This window comes from Nannospalax galili, unplaced genomic scaffold, assembly GCF_000622305.1.
Source record: "Nannospalax galili isolate Female #2095 unplaced genomic scaffold, S.galili_v1.0 scaffold716, whole genome shotgun sequence".
Lineage (NCBI taxonomy): Eukaryota > Metazoa > Chordata > Mammalia > Rodentia > Spalacidae > Nannospalax > Nannospalax galili.
The window spans coordinates 228,704-250,550 of NW_008339517.1; the positions used below are offsets into that span (position 1 = coordinate 228,704).

The following is a 21,847-nucleotide window of genomic DNA, read 5'->3' on the forward strand; positions in this document are numbered from 1 at the left end:
GGAAAGAGATCTTAAATGACTGTATAACAGAGAGCATCCTGGAACCAAGCCACAATATAACTGGAAAGTCATGACTCCTACGTCAAAACTTGCCTGGAAATTTTGTATATAAAGATCAGCCAACAGTTTTACCTCTCTGCCAAAATGGTTTAACATAAAGCATGAGAATGAAAGTAAAAGCAAAATACACTGGTATACATTAAATGTCTTTTGGTCTATGGAAAAACTGATTTTACTGCTGATGTAATTTAATCATCAAGGGTTGGGATAAGAAGACCCAATAAGAATCCTAGCCACTAAAGAATATTTTTAAAAGAAAGGGGGAGAGGAGTTCTACTTGTACTATATGTAGTTATAGATCCCTAACTTTCTAAGAAAGAAAGAAGTCAGGAAAAAGATGACCTTAGGAGCTCATTTTACAAAAAACCAGAGCTGAAAGAATGGAACAGTATTTACTTACTGTAGGATTTAGAGTGATATGTGGTGCCAGGCCTGCAAGAGAATACACATTGATATCGTGGTAGCTGTACTGTGGCTGTGGTGGAACCGTGGCTGTACACGTAGTACTGGTAGCTGGTGTTGTAGAAGTTGCTAAATGTAAAGTAAGAGATAAAGCAGCACATTTGTTGACTGTACACTAAAATCACCTGGAGAGCAAGTGCCCTTATCTACATAAACTACATTAGACTCTAAGGAAAAGGGGGCATCTTAGGTCACATCTTTCCCATTCTGAAAAAGAAGTTCTGTTATTATATGAAATGTGAGCAAGATATACAAACATCTGCCAGTAGTATCCCACAGCACGGAAACCAATTTAAGGGTCAATCTATATCAGCCAGTCTAACCTTTGAATGTTTGGTCTATATTACAGGTACCAATTTTCAACCTAGCCTTCCCTGAGCTCATTTGAAAGGAAGAGGAGTGCTGGTTGGCATATAGCATATTCTACCAATACCCCACTGTTTAATATCCCTACACCCTGGCTCCAAGTCAACACCCACACCACACCCACTCACACCCATATTTGCTTGCCTGCTTTTTTCTGGACAAGATCTTACTATACAGGTCAGGCTGACCTAGAACTCTCTATGCAGTTGGCCTCAAACTCACAATCTTAATTTAGTCTCTCAAGTGCTAGATTATATGCCAGCAGCACTATGTCTGTCACAATCTTCCTGATGTAGATAAAATAATGTTCTCCTGGCAGGTATGCCTGGTCTGGGAATCCCTGGATTTACAAACTAACAGACTATTAAGCCTTTCAAGTATTTCTCAGATTCCATGCAGAGAGATAAACTAGCTTGGTTAGGATACAAAGACAACTGATTAAATCACATTTGGTTAAGATTATCTTATAAAATGGTAATGCCTGACATTACTTTTACCTGATAATTTAGAAGGCTCACCAAAAAGTAAACAAAAATTTCCACAGTATAGATTAGTCCATAGTTTGTTTCTCTATGTGGAGATGTACCATGAGAACATTCAGTTACACTCACTTGTTGTTGTGATGGGAGGAAGTTCTTCTGGCTGCTTAACATCTTTCTTTGGAGCAGAGAGTTGTTCATCTAAGTTCTTTAGGCGATCTTTATCCTTTAGTAGGTTTCCAGGTTTTAGCTCATTGATGTCTAGTGCAAGGTTCTTACAGAGCACCTCAATCTCAAACTTCAAGTTTAACTGCACAATCATGATTTGGTTAGAATTTTAAGAGAATTTAGCCTTATTCATAATATATATCTCTCCATATAATATATATCTCCATATAAATATATATCTTCATATATATATATAAACTTCAATCCAATGATTATGGTACCCCCTCCCCATAATCTTGTCTTTATTATAAAGTTCAATTATGTGAGGGGAGAGAATGCTCCAAAGGATAAAGAAGGAATAAATTTACCTTCAAGTCATGTTCCTGGTGCAGCTCAGCCAATACATTCATAATTGCCATTGTCCAGGGGTTTGGTGGCCTAAAAACCTAAAGAAGACTTATGCATTAAGCTAGCTCCAAATTCAACCTTTATATTATTTCTGACATTTAAACTTAAACCTACATGACCAAGACAAAACACAGAGCTTTCCCACATACAACACATGCCAGATAAACACTGATAGATTCAGTTTTATAATTTCACCTGATTTTACAAATTGGGTATCTAAGATCCATGAAGAACTGACTGAACTAGCTTTTTAATGTTCATAAAAACAAAGGTTATAATCTCTTGGACTTTGTGCTAAAATAAAACAACCTCTTACAAATAAGCCATGAGGGGCTGGAGAGATGGCCCAGTGGTTAAGAACACTGGTTGTTCTTGCAGGAGACTCAGGTTCGAATCCCAGCACCCACATGGCAGCTAACAACTGTCCAGAACTCCAGTTCCAGGGGATCCAACAGCCTCTGCTGTCCTCCGCAGGCACCGCATGACACAGGTGCACTTACCTACACATGGAGGCAATATACATATACACATAAAATAAAAACACATGAAATTAAAAACAAAGAAACAAAAAAATCAAATAAGCCATGAATAAAATTTACTTACCACACTACGAATACTAGACTCTAGAACTTTGGCAACAAAGGGTACTACATAAAGCAACTCTTGTTGTCCTTTAACATAAGCCTCTAGCAGCAAAGATTTCACATCCAAGTCCTAAAAAACAAATTTTCGTAAAGTCTCAAAAATTAAGAAAGGTCTTCTCTAAGTTCACCCCCCAAATACAATTAATACATTCATTATCTTGCCCTTGTTATAGTAAAAGGAAGAGGCTCACACCTTGCTGGTTTTGTTATCGTACAAGATATCCTCGAGTGACCATGGGCACAGAATTAAGAATTCAAACACAGGCCAAAATCTTTCAAAAACTAAGTAAGAAAACATCCCACCCAATGAACTTTTAGACATGAATATTAATCTTAAACTCACAGTGTGTAAGATGGGTTTATTTTTAGCTAATGTGATCATTCCTAGCCAATGTCCCAAGTTCTTCAGCAAAGAACGATCTGAGAAATTGGCTGCAGCTTTATCAGAGGTCAGCAACACCTGCAACAGTGTTAGAAAGAAATGAGAATAAGCTTATGAAAGAAAATGCCCAATGTTTGAGAATTGCATTACACTTCCTAAAAATAAGCCATTAATGCTGAGAATAGGCCCCAAACAGACCTATTCTATACATCACTGATACTATTTTACTCTGTTCATTATCAGTGACATTACCTTTAAAAAGTCTTTTAAGGGGGGCTCAATAGGCAGAGTACTCACCCAGCATGTGCAAAACCCTGGGTAGTTTCCCCAGCACAACAGAATGAACAAATGGATCGACAAATGGATAGATAGTAAATTTTTATCAGAGTATGTGGGGACTTCCAAGGATAACAATCCTTGATCAGATGATAAAAACTGAAGACAGCCATGTTCCTTAACTCCATAAAGCAACAGCAAAATGGCACAAGTCCGCTGTGCAACAAAGAGCCAGGAATTCTTTTGCACTACAGCGTAACCAAGAATGGGGAAAATTCCCATCCACAGGTTTAAAAATAGTGCTAGTTTCTAAGCCAGTACCGATTACTCAGCAATGAACGATCACAAGGGTAACTTGGTTTATAATATTTCTTGAAAAAATATTTTCCTACTCAAATAGTGGTTTAGAAAGTAAAATAGTTGAGTTTTATAGAACGAGTATTAAGTGTTTGACCTTAAGCCATAAAGAATCCCAGATAAAGGCTATTCTACAAAGAGGCCTGGAATCTTAAGAGATACTTGGCACTTGATGTTTCTAACAGAAAGAGTTTCTCTCTTTTTAAAATATTATGAATGTTTTGTCTGTATGTATGTGTACCACATGTGTGCCTGGTGCCCTTGATGGCCAGAAGAACTAGAACTGGAAATACAGGTAGCTGTGAGCCGCCATGTGGGTGCCGGAAACCGAATCTGGGTCCTATGCAAGAGCACCAAGTGTGCTCAACTGCTGAGACATCTCTCTAATCCCGTCAGAAAGAATGGTTTTCTGCAAGACTATTTCTTAAAAAACAAGATAGTTGCTGGGTGTGGTGGCACGTGCCTATAGCCCCAGCACTTGGGAGGTAGAGGCAGGCAGATCTCTGTGAGTTCAAGGCCAACCTGGTCTACAAAGTGAGTTCCAGGACAGCTCGGGCTACAGGGAGACCCTGTCTCAAAAACACCAAAAAAAACCAACCCAAGATAGAGAATTGAAGCATACTGCAACTAAAATACAAAGAGGAAGTGGTAGGAAGGGAACAAATTAAAAAGACATGATGCCACAGAAAATACAATAATACTATATTGCTATACGTAACATAGAGTAAAAATCTAAAATCATATATGGAAAGGTGAAAACAAACTCAAAACAGGGGTTACATTTAAAATTAACTATACACAGGGCAATATAAAAGATTTAAGTTCTTGGGCCAGTGAGATGGCTCAGCTGGTAAAGGTACCTGCCACCAAGACTAATGACCTAAAGTTTTATACCTGGGACCGACATGATGGAGAGAGAGAAATGACTCCCACAAATTGTCCTCTGACCTCCACCACATGCACAACAGCACACATCCACACACAAAAGCAATTAAAAAAAATTTTAAACTAAAGCCAGGCATGGTGGCAAATGCCTTTACTTCCAGCACTTGGGAGGCAGAAGTAGGCAGACCTCTGTGAGTTCCAGGCCAGTCAGGGGTACAGGAAGACCCTGTTTCAAAAAAGACTCAACACAAATTTTTTAAAAAAATCAATTATTCATGGGATTGGAGAGATAGCTCAGCAGTTAAGAGAACTGGCTGCTCTTGCAGAGGATGCAGGTTCAATTCCCAGTACCTACATGGTGACTAACAACCATCTGTAACTCCAGTTCCAGGGAATCTGATGCCCTCTTCTGACCTCCACAGACACTGTACAACATGGGTGTACCCACCTACACACAGGCAATACATTCATACAGGTAAAATAAAAATAATAAAATATTTTAAAAAATAAATTATTTGCTGGGTGTGGTGGCGCACGCCTGTAGTCCCAGCACTTGGGAGGCAGAGGCAGAGAGATCTCTGTGAGTTCAAGGCCAACATGGTCTACGTGAGTGAGTTCCAGGACAGCTCGGGCTACAGGGAGGCCCTGTCTCAAAAAGACCAAAAAAAAATTATTCATAAAACTCAGTAGTTACACATTTGAAACAAAACCCAGAGCAACTTCCATGAATACCTAATATAGACAATAGAGAAAAAATAGCAAACCACCCCAAATTCTACATAATTAGGGTTAAGCATTCCCCAATTCAAAACAATAATTAAAGGAAACACAAGACCACTTACTTTAATGTTTCTATAGGTCTCGTTCAGAACCATCTTGTTAAACTCAGGATTCTTCAACGTGTCAAGGAAGTTTGAATACAGGCTATGAAAGTTTGGCTCAATACTGACTCTCTTCATAACTAGATACTGTGACACCCAAGGCATAAATTCTTCCTTCACAGTTTCTTTCAGTTCTTCAACCTAGTCAATCAACATAACACAGGCAGCAGAGAATCAGTTTAAGCAGGTGAAAGAGAAAAATCAGAAAGTTTGGTTTCTATGAATCATGCCACAGCAAGTTGCTTCTTACAAAATTAACACAATGCTAAACACAGAACTTGGTCTTTCCCTATAGCAAATTTTCAGCAACAAATAATCTTATATTTGGAAAGATGGCACTTAACTCTTTTTTTTCTTTTCTTTTAGGCAGTGTTTCCCTATGTAGCTCAGGCCAACATCAAACTCATGATCTTCCTGTCCCAGTCTCCAAAGTACATGGATTTCAAGCTTGTACCACAATGCCCAGCTAGTATTTAGAAATTAAACCCGTTTCCTTATGTTAACCTTAATGGCTAACATTATTATTTAAGCATCATTCTTTATGCTTTTTCATAGTTCTACCTGAGTACTTAGATATTCTAAATACTTCCTAAGAGGAAATGAGTTATGACTAAAATACAAAAAAAAAAAAAAAAAACCTATCGGGAAAAAAAAGGAGAAAATAACCCATCATGAGACCATCACATCATTTCAAAGAGGCATTCACTGCAAAACAATACATCTGAAGCTGTATATAATACTTACAAAAATCATACCTTTTAAAAATGAGTTTGTTTGCTTTTGTTTTTAGATAGGCTATCACTACGTGATAGACCAGGCTAGCCTCATAAATTCCTGTGATCAAGGGATTGTCCCACCTCAGCTTCTTCAGTAGCTTTGATTAGAGATTTTCACATCATGTCATCTGGCTTATTACATTAAAAAGGGTAAAATAAATCCCTCCACCCATCAGGGAATCAGAGAGGACATTTATAAGCTATGATATCATGCTCACCTTCTGTGTCATATTTGACTGTGACAGATTGTTAAAGATAAAAGCAATTTTCTCTTGGATATTTTCTGGGGGCTCCACAATTCTCTCAGTTTGATCTGTGGCCACAAGCAATGTATCTATATTTGTTGTATTTATAGAAGGCTGAAAATAACAAAGTACATTAGGTTAAATAAGTTGAGAAGCTTACTTGAAAAATCCCAGAAAAAAACTGTAGATAATAGGGTCGGCAAGATGATTCAGTGGGTAAAGGGAGTTCAATCCCCAGGGCCTACATGATAGGAGAGAACCAACTCTCACAGGTTGTCTGTTTACCTCCACACACAATCCATGGCATGTGTGCATCCATATAGAAACACACAAAATAATAGGGGCTGGAGAGTGGCTCAGTGGTTAAGAACACTTGCTGTTCTTCCACAGAACCTGGGTCTGATTACCCACACCCACATGGCAGCTAACAACCATTTTGTAACTCCAGTTCCAGAGATCTGATGCCCTCTCGTCTCCGAGGGCTATGTACAACGTGGGTGCCCTTACATATATGCATGTAATACACTAATGTACGTAAAATAAAGGTAATAAAATATTTTAAGATTATAGAGGAATTCCATCAGTATGGAAAACACATGCATAATACTATGCACTGCTAATATAGACAAACACAATGAACTATTAAAAAGTAGCTATCCATGGAAATACAGGGAGAGAATATACAGGGAGAAAAATAGATCTTCATGCTTACAATAATGAAATTAAAGTAAAAGCTCACTACTACACAAAACATTAAAAACAAATCCTGGGGAAAAGACCTACTTACTGGCACATCTTTCTTAAAGCTGACTCCCGTTGGCCTGGTGACTGTAACTGTTTTAGCAACAGTGGTGGTCGTTGAGGTGGTTACCATTGTGTTAACCTGACCAGCAAGAGGAGCTTTGGCTGGAACCTGGGCCTGAGCCTGGGCCTGAGCCAATGCAATACTCCCCGGAGTTGTGATAGAGCCCTGCATTTTCACAGGAGGATCTCTAGACTGCTGTCCGTACTCTATGTACTATATCGACAGGGAGAGAAAATGTAGAGTTATTAATAGAAATGAATCCTTGTCTCATCTAGCACTAAGTGGGTACCATGAACTCCTGTAAAGTATTATGTCAAAATATTACGTTAAAAATGTTAAAAATAGGGGCTGGAGAGATGCCTCAGCAGTTAAGAACACTGACTGTTTTTGCAGAAGACCCAGGTTCAGATCCCAGCACCCATATGGCAGCTAACTGTCCGTACCTCCAGTTCCAGGGGATCCAACAGCCTCTGCTGGCCTCTACTGGCATTGCACAACACAGGTGCACTTACCTACATGCAGGCATAATACTCATACACATAAAATAAAAATAAATATTTTTTTAAAAAATGTTAAAAATATGGGACAGGTATGGTGGCACAAGCCTTTAATCCCAGCACTCAGGAGGCAGAGGCAGGGGGATCAAAAAAACTGTGAGTTCAAGGCCAGCCTGGTCTACATAGTGAGTTCCAGGACAGCTGGGGCTACAGGGAGACCCTGTCTCAAAAAGACCAAAAAAACGAATATCTGCAAACAAAATTCCTTAAGCCCCTAATAAACTTCAAAACCCTCAAAATTTATGTCAAATGACTACTTTTATTGAACCCTGATGAGTTTAACACAGAAAAATACCATACTATACAGCCAACTCCAAGGTAACGAGCACCATAATGGGTATTTTTTCTTATTGCAAAGCTCAGATTCTCTCTCTCCCAATCACAAATGAAGAGTGGGGCTCTCCCAACACTGCTTCCATAGTCCTTGGCTGGCAAAACTGGTATGATAAGTGTGCGTGGGCTATTTTGTTTAGAATTTTAATAACATAAAAACAATTTTTTTGAGTCAGTATCACTTATGTAGCCTTGCCTGGCCTTGGACTCAAGATCCACCTATCTGTCTCTAAAGTGTTGAAATTAACGGCAGGAGACACACACTGTCTGGCTAAAACTTTTTGCTAGATTTTTCTTTCATGTTACAACTGTATTTTGTATTTTCTGCACAACAATACAACTTACACATTAAAAACTGGGGGTAATTTGAAAAGAAAAGAAACATACATTTTATGTTTTTTTCATAGTGAATGTTCAATTCAACTTTCTGCCTACTGAGGTGGCAGGAACCATTTCTGCACTGCGTTTAAGAGTCCAGTAAATGTTGTGTCCCTTTTGGGCATTAATTATGAGTGGAGCTTCTTTGAGTCCACTGACCATGAGTGCAGTGGGAACTGGACATACCTACACACTGGATGCATGTATTGCATTGACCCACTTGCAAAAAAAATCATTTTGTTGTTAAATTGGTTTTGTAACCTGAAAGTCCAACCCCCCCCCTTTTCTTCTGTGTGAAACTGTTATCAAGTAGTTCAACTATAGTGTTTAATGAAATCATTTTTTAAACTATAAAAAAATTTTAATGTGTTTTGCCTGCATGTATTAAGTACACCAATGTGTACTTGCCCACAGAGGCCAGAATGGGGTGGGGGTCCAGTCCCTTGAAACTGGAGTTATAGGTAGTTGTTAGTTGCCATGTGGGTGCTGGAAACTGAATCCAGGTCCTCTGCAGGAGCAACCAGTGCTCTCTTAACAGCTAAGCCATCACTCTAGCCCCATAATAAAATCATTTATTATTATGGGATAGGGAGTGTCGCTTAGTGTTTGCCTGGCTTAGTGTGTCCCCTATTACCAACAAGAAGGCAGTATTTTAAATCTGATCTTTCTTATTCCTTACAATATGAGACATAATTTACCTAGTGTACGTAAAAATTAAAAATCAGAACTATAATAAATCAACTTTCATTTCAAGCTGATTGACCAAATGCAACTAAAGACATGTTTATCAACACAAAAGCACTAAAAATGGTCAAGTTTTAAGACTACAAAAGATTAACATGAATTATTAACTAGGTCCATTTTTGTAGACTGAACCTGTCTAACATGCCCCTCCACAGAATCTAAGCCAGTAGGTTCAAAAGATCTATTTTTAAGAAACAGCAAGTTAGAAATATAAAGCAACTTGGAACCATATTAACACTTAAAGGAGATATATACCCAAAACCTCAGTTCCTTTTTAGAATCAAGCAGGTTTTCTACATATATTAGCACAAAGATTCACTAAATGAAAGATTTATATTCAAAAAAGGCTATAAGGACTAGGATTATTTAAAAAAAACAAAACAAAAAACACTCTGAACAGGGGCTGGGAGAGATGATGGCTCAGCAGTTAAGAGCACTGACTGCTCTTGCAGAGGGCCCAGGTTTGATTCCCAGAACCCACATAGCGGCTATGAACACTCCTTAACTCCAGTTCCAGGGGAATCTGAAGCCCTCTGCTGACCTCCACAGCACTGCATGACACGGGTGCACTCACATACATGCAGACAATACACTCATACACATAAAATAAAAATAAAAATATTAAACAAAAAACAAAAACAACCTTTGAACAGCCAAGCATGGCAGCACACGCCATTCAGCACTTGGGAGGCAGAAGCAGGCAGAACTCTGTGAGAGCAAGTCCGATCTGGTTTTCTCAATTCTCCCTGCCCCATCCCACAAAAAAAAAAAAAAACCCCAAAAACAAAGAAAAAACCAACTGTGACTAAAAGAGGAAAATCAGTGCTTAAAATAAACCAAGAATGACTTTTTGAGGTGGTTTATTACTAAGCTACAAAATAAGCAACAAGCAATATATACACTGAGATAATTAAAGAATCTTAATCTAGGTATGGTGGTGCACACCTTTAGTCCCAGCACTGGGGAAGGCAGAGGCAGACAGATCTCTATGAGTTACAGGCTTTTCTGGTCTACATAGCCAATTTCCATGCCAGTCAGGGATACAGAGTGAGAGACCCTGTGTCCAAAAACAAAGACAGACCAAGTTGTGAGGTCAGCCAAGCGGCTCAGTGTGTAAAAGCACCTGCCTCAAAAACCTGATGAACAAGGCTGAAGTCTCAGAATCCATGTAAAAGTAGGAGAGAACAGACCCCACAAATTGTCTTCTGACTTCCACACACATATCACAGCAGCAATAATAAATTTTTAAAGACTCTTGGAGCTGGAGAGATGGCTCAGTGGTTAAGAGCACTGGCTGCTCTTGCAGAGGACCCAGGTTCAACGCCCAGCACTTACATATTGGCTAACATCAGCCTGTTACTCCAGTTCTCGGGGATCCAACACCCTCTTGTGACCTCCACAGGCACTGCACAACACAGGTGTACTTACACACATACAGGCAATACACTCATAAAAAAAATTAAAATTAAAAACAAAAATCTTAAGGGGCTGAAGAGATGGCTCAGTGTTAAGAGTACTAGATGCTCTCTCAGAGGACCCAAATTGGGTCCCAGTGTCCACATGACAGCTAACAACCATCTGCCACTCCAGTCCCAGGCCTTATGGCTTCTGTGGGCATTACATGCATGTGATACATTTACAAACATGTACTCAAAATACTCATATACAAAAATAAATTTAAAAAAATATCTTATCCTTAGTATCATTTCTCATTAATATTACAGCAAATCAAGAGTGATAAACCTACTGATTACTAGACAGGTATTACAGCTAGGGGGCACTTACCTCCTGTAAATGATGTGGAAACTGCATAAAGTGACTAATAGAAGCCAGGTGCTGACAATACTGGGGATAGTCCTTCAACCTGCCAACAAAGATTTGATTTGTCCATTGACTTCATGTAAGAACAAAAACGTACATACACAACTATGTCACAATTGTTTTTAATACTCTATTTTTCTGAAGTGACTGTCAAAGGGAAAAAAACAATAGCTAGGCACGCACAGTAGGGCATACATGTAATCCCAACGCTGAAGAAACAGCAGGGTCAGAAGTTCAAGACCAGCCTGGGCAACACAGGCTTTGTCTCAAAAAGCTAAAAAGAATTAAATATCCACTAATATCAAAGAGAAGAATGCCAAAATAGGGGCAGATGAGAGATATTCATGAACCTCACTGTACATTACAAAATAAAACATTACTCAGGTATGTTAACACATGGCCTGTAATCTTAGCACTTGATACACTGAGGCAGGAAAATTGTGAATTCCAGGCCAGCCTGAGCTACAGAGAGATCCAATCAAAATATAAATAAAAATGTAAAAGGCACTCCCCTCAGAACTAGGGAGGTTGAAGCAGAAAGAAGCCACTTTTTTGAGAAGTGGCTTAGAGGAGAGCTACATCATAAGAAATTTATCTACTCACCTATTTTTAAATCTATCAAGTGCAGCAATACCAAAATAATACATTTTGGATCCAAAAGGCTTGCGTAAGGCTTCAAGAACATATCGCAGGGCCAGACCCAATGCCATGTAAGTGACCAGTCCTTTTTCAATTATGCCACCAAACAGGCAGGCTGTTATATGTAGTTCTTTATCCGGGTACTGGGGGAAAAATCGATATTCTTCAAATAAGTTCCTTAGCATACAGTTAAATACTTCTCGTTCCCTTTTTATAGAAGAATCTTTAAATCTCTGTAGCATTTCTAATACCTAGAAAAGCAAGACAAAACATCACATACACACAAACTTTAGCAAGAGTTTTCTTCAAATACCTTACTAGCATACTTGCTAAGGATAATATTACCAGTAAGCAGAGCTTGAGACAAATATTAAGATTTCAAAAGATTGGGGATGGAGAGATGGCTCAGAGGTTAAGAGTACTAACTGCTCTTGCAGAGAACCAAGGTTTGATTCCCAGCACCCATATGGCAGCTAAAAACCACCTGTAACTCCAGTTCTAGGGAAATTCAATGCCCTCTTCTGATCTCCGTGGGCATTGCATGACACCGGTGCACTCACACACATGCAGGCAATATACTCATACACACAAACAAAAAAAAAAAAAATTAATTAAAAAAGACTTCAAAAGATTGATAGACATACTAAATGCTAAGAGCTAAAGTTCTTTATTTTTTTGGTCTTTTTGAGACAGAGTCGCCCTATAGCCCCAGCTGGCCTGGAACTTGCTATATAGACCAGGCTAGCCTCAAACTCAAGAGATCCGCCTGCCTCTGCCTCCTGAGTGCTGTAAAAGCTGAAGTTCTAAAAACTTTAAGGCGGCATTTATTTCAGATTTATATAAATAAATAAATAACGCTCACCTCATCAACAGACATGGTTGGATGTGGTGGGTGATTATATATTCGCTGGAAATAGCTGTTTGCTTCATCATCTATCTCTTTACTAAAGTGCTGATTTGCCTCTGGCCATACCTGAGACAAGTCCGCTGTTGGAAACAAAAGGCAATTGGTATACAACATGCTTAAGTCTTTCTCCCTGAGAGATAGAGACTAATGGTTCTAACTTTATGGGGAAAAGAAAAGAAACTGAATCAGAGTATTAAATAATCAATTTTAATACTAAAGTTGTCCAGGAAGATGAAAAAGATTTTTAATAAATTTGTTACTTAGCTCTACTATATTTTTTTCGGATCTTACTGCAGTAACAACGATCACTTAATCCAAATTCCTAACACATTTACCATTAATATAATCCACTCAAGGTTAGCAAGTCTTACTGCTTTGTAATAAAAATATGGCTTAACATATTGCATGGCACAGATAAAAACACAAAGCATGCTACAAAACGTAACATTCAGACAAACCTTTCACACTAGCATTTTCAAATCAGTTGGTATACTTTTTGCTTGTTTATTTTTTTTTTGAGACAGGGTCTCCCTGTAGCCCCAGCTGGCCTGGAATTGACTATGTAGACCACATTGACCTTGAACTCACAAACATCTGCCTGCCTCTGCCACCCAAGTGTTAGGATTAAAGGCATCTGGGTCTTTTTGAGACAGGGTCTCCCTGTAGCCCAAGCTGGTCTGGAATTGACTATGCAGACCACACTGGCCTTGAACTCACAAACATCTGCCTGCCTCTGCCACCCAAGTGCTAGGATTAAAGGCATTTGGGTCTTTTTGAGACAGAGTCTCCCTGTAGCCCCAGCTGGCCTGGAACGTGCTATGTAGATCAGGCTAGCCTCAAACTCAGAGCTCTGCCTACCTCTGCCTCCTAAGTGCTATAAAAGCTGAAGTTCTAAAAACTCCAAGAAGGCATTTCAGATTTATATAAATAATAAACAATGCTCACCTCATCAACAGACATGGTTGGAGCCATACCCAGCTGGTTGGCATACTTTTAATCCTTTTCTGTTTGCTTTGTTTTTTGAGAAAGGATCTTGCTAAAAGTAGCCCAAGGCTAGCTAGAATTTGCAATCATCCTGCTTCTGTTTTCAGGTGCTAGAATTACATGTATGTACCAAAATGTCTAGCTCTTTCAATCTTTGTGTCTTAAATATTTAGTCCAGTAATAACAAAGACATGAGTCAACTGATTATGCCTACGTATCCATAAAAATGATTTGTCTTTTAGGTAATATTGCTAAGGTGAACCTTAAAAACTGATCTTAATTTGTATCCTATGTATTATATGGCAATATTTATGAGCCATTCACTAGGAAGCTAGTATTTACTTTATAACCTTGACTAGCTGAAACAAATTGGAAATTTCCTTGACTGCGCCTGACATATTTTTCATACATGTGATACATTTTTATCATTGTCACCCTCCTCACAGTTTTGCTATAAAGACCAGGCTGGCCTTGAACTCAGAGCAATCCGCCTCCCAAGTGCTGAGACTAAATAAAGGCACCCACTTACACACCTGGTGCTCCTGACTTTTAATAACTGACACCAATAAATTTGTGTGTTAAAATGAAAAAATTAAGAACTCAGTGGGTCTTTTCTCTTTCCCATACCTATTACTCCTTACTTTCATAATAACAGCTTAAAGATGCAGCCTCTTATTAACCTATCATTTTGTTCTGGCAATCTAGTTTTTCTTTTATTAATTAAATGTTTGGATTTATGTGTATTGGTCTAGGACACACAGTAACACATGGCTCTATAGCGATATATCGAGACAAGTCAGTGTTGTCTACATAACTCTAAAGACAACACTGACAGTAAGGTTTTTTTTATGTATGTCAGTCACACTTCACAATCACAGACAACACTACCACTTACAAGGTTTCATCTTACTCTGCTGGAATGTAGGCTGGTTGAGTCCAGAGGTGCCCAGTTTCCTCTGTACAAAAGGGTCATTATTCACTGCAGGAAGTCCAAGGGCCCCAGTTCCTATACCAGTCAAGCTGCCTGTGCCAAGACCACCTACTAGAAAGAACGAAAGCATCCAGAAGTTCTATCATTACTTATATTCTTCACTTTAAAAAAATGTATTGTGTTATATGTGTGTGCATGATATATGTGTGTGGGTATGTGTGTCACATCACAAGTGTGGAGGCCAGAGGACAACTTGTGGAGTCATTTTTCTCCTTCCACCATTATGTGGGCTCCAGGGATTGAAATCAGGTCTCCATGCTTATAGTGATCCAACTCTCACTGGTCCCGTTATTTATATTATTGAATATACAAAGTATACACTCTCAAAGGACAAACATGCTCAAGATCACAGTGATTAGGAACTGGAGTGATGGTTCAGCAGTTAAGAGGCCTTCCTGTTCTTGCGGAGGACCCAGGTTCGGTTTCCAGCACTCACACTGAGGCTAACCATCTGTAACTCCAGATCCAGGGGATCAGATGCCCTCTTCTGGCCTCTGCAGGCAGTGCACAGACATGGTGCACTTACAAACATGCAAGTAAAACACTTGTATACATAAAATAAAATGCAATAAAAATTTTTAAAGATTACAATGATTAAAATTAGAGAAATTCAGGCTACCATAGTATAGCTACCCTGAGTCAGGATTTCTATTAAGTATCTCTAGAAAAATATAAAAACAAAAACCCCAAACCTTCTTAATTTGTGTTAGGAAGGCTTTAATAAGTCCAGTATTTTTGGTTTAAGTGAGTAAATCATCAGGTCTAGAACCATATAGCAGGCGTTGAAGAGATAGATCAATGGTTAAGAGCACTGGATACTCTAAGATTCTGTTCCTAGCACCAACATGGTAGCTAACAACCATCCATAACTTTAGTTCCAGTGGCTCTGACCTCCTTTTCTAGTTTCTACAGGCATGCGGTACACTTACATTCAGTTAAAACACTCATACACATAAAATATAAAATTAGAGCCATACAGCAATAGTAACTAGGTTACTGCTTCATGACATGGCAGTCTTTAGGCTTTAGTGCCCTAACATGCAGCCTGTACAAGGTTACAGAAAATTAAGTGTGTATAAGTCAAGAATATTGGGAGGAAAGGGGGTGACTAAAAAAGTTTAGATATACCACTATTTTCAAGGTGGGTTAAGTACAAGGCAGGCAGAATATAAACTTGAATTTGAGGTGTACAGTATTTCCTGCCTTTGTGAGCCATAAACCTGAATTCTAGATCTAAGGTCTTTAAAATGTGATTAGATGGAGTGAGAGATATGTATTTCAGTTGTAGTATGAGAAGCCCTGGATTAAATCCCCAGCACCAAAACAAAAACAAAACATAAAATATAAAAAAATATGTGACCAGGACCATACTAGGGTACACACATTAGCACTTGGTGAAACAGAATCTTTACTGAATGAAATAGTTTTACAACCATAAATTTTAATGGTTTATTTCTATTAAGCCAAACCAAACTAAATGTTTTCTTTCCCCAACTTGGAATATTAACATAGCTTTCACAATTTTGCTGAAGATCTCACAGAGATCCACCTGCCTCTGCCTCCAGAGTGCTGGGATTAAAGGTGTGCACCGCCAAGCCCAGATTGAAGTAGCTTTCTTTTATCAATCACTCCAAACTCCTTACCACATACTAGGGTACAGTGAAATTTATAAATAATCCATGCCCTCACTCAACTTCCCCTCCTTACCTGGAAGCTGTGATGACAGTCCTCCAATACCACTGAATGCAGTTGTTTGATTTGGGGTTGAAAGAGGTGGAAATGCTTTTGCTGGTGACTGAGGGGTACTGAATGCAGAACCCAAATTTGGAGGAAAACCCTGCATACTCTGGGTGTGAGGGGCAGCTGAACCACCTATACTAAGAGATGCCATTCCAGCAAGAGGGTCAATCTAAAGAAAAACATTATAAAAATGTATTATCTGACACAAGTCAAGTAATCATAGGCAATACCTCTTTATACTCTTAACTCCAACACCCACACAATTATGATAAATAGTAACAAGTCTGCTAGTCATTTTTCATACTATTTAAGGAATATGTTTAAAGAGTTAGGCCCTGCCATAAAGTACCAGAGCCATGGAGGAAGGGTGCAAAACTTCAAGAAAAAAAAAAAAAAAAAATCACAAAATTGCCTTTTCTTCTATTAATAAATGTTTAGTAATGCCATAGAGCAAAATATAAACAATCTCAGCCAGTAGTTTTACTTCCAAAACAGTGAAAGTAATAAAAATTAGAACTTAAGCCTTCAGTCAACAAACATTGTCAAATTTTAGAATTTTTAGGGTAGGAAAAGATTACTTCTGATTTTAAAAGAAACTTAACAAAACAAGATGTGCTATTTGCAAAGATTTTAAAAAGTATCTAGTAACTATACTTCCAAATATCTTTAAAGCTCTACTTCATACCTTCCTAAGTATGGGAAATGACAAGCAAATGTCTTTTTTGTAAGGTAGACACTGAAGAATCACTAAGTGCCCTTTCTTTCCTTAAACCCCAACCTGTTATTCAGTGCAACTGGAAACTGAAGTGGAGTATGTTGCTCCCAAAAAGAATGGGGTGGTCGATGTCAGGGAGTAACTTAAATGTACCTTGTTTTTAAAAGAGCAGTTCAGTTGCGAGCTGAAGAGCCCCAGTTATAACAAGTCGTTATGCTCTAGAACTGTTGCTTGGCCCGTGAAGCTACAAACAAGACACATCAGATTCAAAGGCAGTGCTTATTTCTCAAGAGTGTAGTTCTAATTTTAAAAAGAAACTCTCTTCATTTACCTAAAGAAGTGGTTTTTTATCTTTCCTCTTAGAGTCATACTCTATTTGATGATTAAAATCTATTCTTGATTATAATGCCTATGGATGGATCTCCTTTAAAACAAGCTACACATGCAAATAATCAAATTAAAATAAACAATTATTAATGATGATGTAGAAGAGTGGTCTATTCTGAATTTATGAGCAAATGAAGGCAGGTGTTTTAGCACTCAGTTACCTGAACAGGAGAAATTGCATCTAAGCTGCTAGCACTAGGAGGGCGACCTTTTGGCATTACTCCAGGTGGTGGCTGTCTGGCCTTATTCATAACATTACTGCAATTGGCTACCATAGTGAGGATGGTCTCTGATAACTCTTGAGAAACACTCCTAAAAAAAGAAGAAAAAAGTGAAGTATATACTTGCTATTTCCCAGAACACCTAAAGGCACCAAACTGATTTTTTAGTCAGGCAAACTTTCTGGAATATGGGGCTAAACTTATTATACTATACCCCTTTGCATTTGCCATTTATCACTAGGAATTTCTGAACACTGTTGTATCTTCAAATACTGTTAAAAACTATATTTGAACAAAGACACTGCATTAAAGAAAACAGGCAACAACTTTAATACAAATGAAGTAGAGTCCAAGAGAACATATTTATCAAATACAGATTAAAAAAAAAAAAAAAAAACACAGACAGTAACTACATTTAGCAAGCACAGAAAGAAGTGACTAAGACATCTAAGACAAAATTAAGAGGCAAACCTATCTTGGTCCCTTATGAAACTGTAACAACTCCCATTTTAAGAAAGTCTATGCAGGGGCTGGAGAGATGGCTCAGCAGTTAAGAAAACTGACTGCTCTTACAGAGGACCTTTTTATAAGTTTGAATCCCAGCATCCACATGGCAGTTAACATCCATCCATAACTCCAGTTCCAGAGGATCTGACGCCCTCTTCTGACCTCTGCGGGCTTTGCACAACATGGGTGCACTCACATACATCTAGGCAGTATACTCATACACATACAACTATAAATAAAATATTAAAAAAAATAAGGTCTATGCAATATAGATATTGCCTTATTTTGTAGCTACTGAATAAAAAATCTGCACTAGTAGCATTAGGGAATGGGGTTGTGCACACAGTGAAATAAACCTATAATCTCAGTCAGTTAATTTAGACAGAAATATTGCTTAAACCCAGGAATAGTTTGGGGCTAAGACAGCTGACATAGCTAGACCCTAGTTTCATATGGCCAGGCTGTCCTTTAACTCCACTATGTAGGGATTGAAGACTTGAGTTACCATGACCAGTCTATGCAGTTCTGGGATTGAACCCAGGGCTTCATACGTGCTAGGCAAACATTGTCCAGCACCCCTACCCCTTCTGTTATTTTGAGACAGGGCCTCCCTGTAGCCCCAGTTAGCATATAACTCACTATGTAGACCAGGCTGGTATTGAAGTAAAAAATATCTGCCTGCCTATGTTCTGGGATTAAAGGAATATGCCACCCACCACGCCTGGCCAAAGACTGTTTCTTTAAAACATCACAGAACAAAATAACTGAAGAACTAAATAAATGCAAAGGCATCCCAGCTCCATGGACTGTGTTAGGATGGCAACATATTCCAAATAATCTAAAGACTGAGCACAAGAATTACAGCATCCCAAAGCTTCTTTGCAGAAATGAATGCACACAAATGTACAAACTGAACTTGAAAGTTGTATGGCAATTCAAGCATCCATGAACAATTACGATAACCTTCAAAAAGAATGGAGTTGAGCCAGGCATGGTGGTGCACGCCTTTAATCCCAGCACTTGGGAGGCAGAAGCAGGTGATCTCTGTGAGCTTGAGGCCAGCCTGGTCTACATAGTGAGTTCCAGGACAGCTGGGGCTACAAGGAAACCCTGTCTCAAAAAGGCCAAAAAAAAAAAAAAAAAAAAAATGAGGTTAAAAAACTCTTAATCTTCTCAATGTCAACATTTATTAAAAAGATAGTATTAAGACAGGATGGTGCTGGAATAAGGAAACATAGCATGCATATGTCTCAAAGCAGAATTAAGTTTTGGAAGACAATTAGAAAAAAGTATTCTCATTGAACAATGTTGCTGGGATAGCTCCAAACACACATGCAAAAAAAAAAAGAATGAGACCCCTATTTTCATACCACATCCAAAAAATTAACACAAAGGATCTATTACATATTTTTAACATTATGGTAACTTGAACTAAAATATCAAATAGTGTTTTGTTTTGTGGGGTAGGAAGACATGACAACAGTCTCACTATGTATCCAGGCTGGCCTTGATCTCAGGGATCCACCAGCATTCCACCTTCAGCGTGCTGGAATTAAGGTGTGTGCAACCGTGTCTGGCCCAATAGATTTTTCTTAAACTACTATCATTTTCAGTTTAACCTCACTTTCTCCCAACCAACAGTCATCATTATAACCCAGTTATGTATTATAGCCTCTTTTCTGTTTTTGAGACAGGGTCTTGCGCCATGCAGTCCTGAACTAAAAACTAAATAAGGACCAAAGACCAAACTAGCCTCAAACTCCTGATGATCCTCCTGCCTCTGCCTCCTAAGTTCTGGGTTCAATATAGTCATTTTTAAGCATTCTTCTTACCCTGCACAAGCCTGTAGACAAGCCAACATTGTTGCTAGAGTTTCAGCAGGAAGTTGAGCACTTTTGGGTTGATCTTTCTCTGGGGCAAGTCCACCCAAAATAGAAGGGCACCTTCTCTTTAAAAAAGTCATGCACGCTTGTATAAAAGGCTCCTAAAAAAGAAAAAATGTTTCATAGTGTATTTTAAACTCATCTTAAATGCTTTTAGAATGAAGGTACAAACTATGCACTAGAATTACAATCTACAATAAATGATGTTTTCAATGCCGTCTTGAAAAGGCATTTCTGGGGGTGGGGAGGGGGCTAGAGAGATGGCTCAGCAGTTAAGAGCACTTGCTTCTCTTGCAAAGGACCCAGGTTCAGTTCCCAGCACCTACACAGCAGCTAACAACCAACTATAACTCCAGTTTCAGGAGTTCCAATACCCTCTTCTAGCCTCAATGGACACCGAGTACACATATGGTGCATATACATACATACATATATACATGAAGGCAAAACACAGTTTTTTAAAAAGAAAAAGGTGATTTGGGGGATAGGGATATGGCTCAGAGGTAAAGCAATCAACCATGTACCAGGTCCTAGGTTCAATACAAGCAGTATCTATTTAAAAATATTTACTTATTTATATATTTTTAAGGTATATGAGTATTTTGCCTGCACATACGTCAAGTGCACCTGTGTGTAATACCAACAGAAGGGAAAAGAGTGTGTGAGATCCCCTGGAGTTGTGGTTGGTTGTTAGCGGTCATATGGGTGCTGGAGGTGGAATCTGGGTTCCTTGCAAGAGTAGCCAGTGCTCAACTTCTGAATCATCTCCCAGGCCCACTCAGCAACATCTTTTTTTTTTTTGAGACAGGGTCTCCCTGTAGCCCCAGCTGGCCTGGATTCGCTATGGAGACCAGGTGGCCTCAAACTCACAGATCCGCCTGCGTCTGCCTCCCGAGTGCTGGGATTAAAGGCGTAAGCAACATCTTTTTTAAAGACAGTTTAGCCACCAAAATTTTAAGACAGAGTGAAAAAATCCTGCATACTGCTTACCCCATGTTCTCTTATTTTATCTGTGAGCCACTTGTCAAGTTTGAGGTATTCACGACGCGAAGCAAGTGCAGCAAGGTCAATAACAAAGGCAAATGGCGTGCCATTTAGCAGCATTGACAAAGCCTAAAGTAAAAGATCATTTAGAATATCAAGTCAAGTAATGACTATTTCTTTGTACTACTTTGTTTCCTGTTTTTCACAGACAAGTCTACTAAGTAAAACACTGATTGCTACTACTTCCTTGGTCACAAATTTTTTTGAAGGGAGGCTCACAACATTTAAACAACTTAATATAGCCAGTGGTAATATTAGTCTTAAAATTAAGGTCCCATTTTAAGTCAATTCATGACTCTACCTTCGAAATTAACTACCTAGTTCTCTTTCAACTAACAAGCAAGATTTGATTAAAGTGTGAATAATGATCCTTACCCATTTTTAACATCTAAATTCAGGCTTAACATAAGCTTAACATAATTATATCACTTATATTAACAGAGTGATGAGTTAAGACTACAGAAGATTCTGATTAATTTGTTACAGGGTTGAATTGTAACCTCTCTTCTACAAAACTGTATCTCAGATTACTTATGACCAAAATTGAATCATCATTTGCTTTAAAATAGTCTTGAAAGGGCCGGTGATATACCTTAATGGTAAAGTGCTTTTCTAGCAGGTCTAAGTCCCTGTTGTACAATTCTGAGCATCACTAAAAACCCCCTGAAACTAGTGACCAAAAAAAACCCAGCCTTGTACAACACAGACCAACAAAACAGAACTGTTATGTGTACCTATCTAAAACCATTCTTTTTGTTCTTTCAATGTACAATGCAAAAATAAATCTTTACTCCAATGAGCT

The 21,847-nt window shown here is 38.5% G+C and overlaps 1 protein-coding gene and 2 non-coding genes across 9 annotated transcripts in view; all 3 read right to left on the bottom strand.

Moving 5' to 3' along the window:
* The window catches only part of Cnot1 (CCR4-NOT transcription complex subunit 1), an 87,036-nt gene that overhangs the window by 24,322 nt on the left and 40,867 nt on the right, over nucleotides 1–21,847 (bottom strand). For 3 of the 7 annotated variants that reach the window (XM_008834236.3, XM_029564085.1, XM_008834239.3), the window contains exons 15-30: nucleotides 20,992–21,114; nucleotides 19,951–20,102; nucleotides 17,552–17,702; nucleotides 16,256–16,457; nucleotides 14,453–14,599; nucleotides 12,529–12,653; nucleotides 11,631–11,917; nucleotides 10,992–11,070; nucleotides 7,177–7,407; nucleotides 6,363–6,503; nucleotides 5,330–5,509; nucleotides 2,931–3,047; nucleotides 2,547–2,657; nucleotides 1,904–1,981; nucleotides 1,500–1,677; nucleotides 461–591 (exon numbers count right to left, since the gene is read on the bottom strand). In XM_008834236.3, the coding sequence (XP_008832458.1) occupies nucleotides 461–591; nucleotides 1,500–1,677; nucleotides 1,904–1,981; nucleotides 2,547–2,657; nucleotides 2,931–3,047; nucleotides 5,330–5,509; nucleotides 6,363–6,503; nucleotides 7,177–7,407; nucleotides 10,992–11,070; nucleotides 11,631–11,917; nucleotides 12,529–12,653; nucleotides 14,453–14,599; nucleotides 16,256–16,457; nucleotides 17,552–17,702; nucleotides 19,951–20,102; nucleotides 20,992–21,114 (2,433 nt within the window). The remainder of the gene's footprint in view (nucleotides 1–460; nucleotides 592–1,499; nucleotides 1,678–1,903; nucleotides 1,982–2,546; nucleotides 2,658–2,930; nucleotides 3,048–5,329; nucleotides 5,510–6,362; nucleotides 6,504–7,176; nucleotides 7,408–10,991; nucleotides 11,071–11,630; nucleotides 11,918–12,528; nucleotides 12,654–14,452; nucleotides 14,600–16,255; nucleotides 16,458–17,551; nucleotides 17,703–19,950; nucleotides 20,103–20,991; nucleotides 21,115–21,847) is intronic. The other 4 variants (XM_008834241.3, XM_008834238.3, XM_029564086.1 and 1 more) reach the window with 2 other exon arrangements.
* Nucleotides 3,415–3,549, bottom strand: LOC115070581. The gene has a single exon (XR_003849736.1). It is a non-coding gene; the product is annotated as a small nucleolar RNA SNORA46 (small nucleolar RNA).
* Nucleotides 17,149–17,284, bottom strand: LOC115070584. The gene has a single exon (XR_003849739.1). It is a non-coding gene; the product is annotated as a small nucleolar RNA SNORA50 (small nucleolar RNA).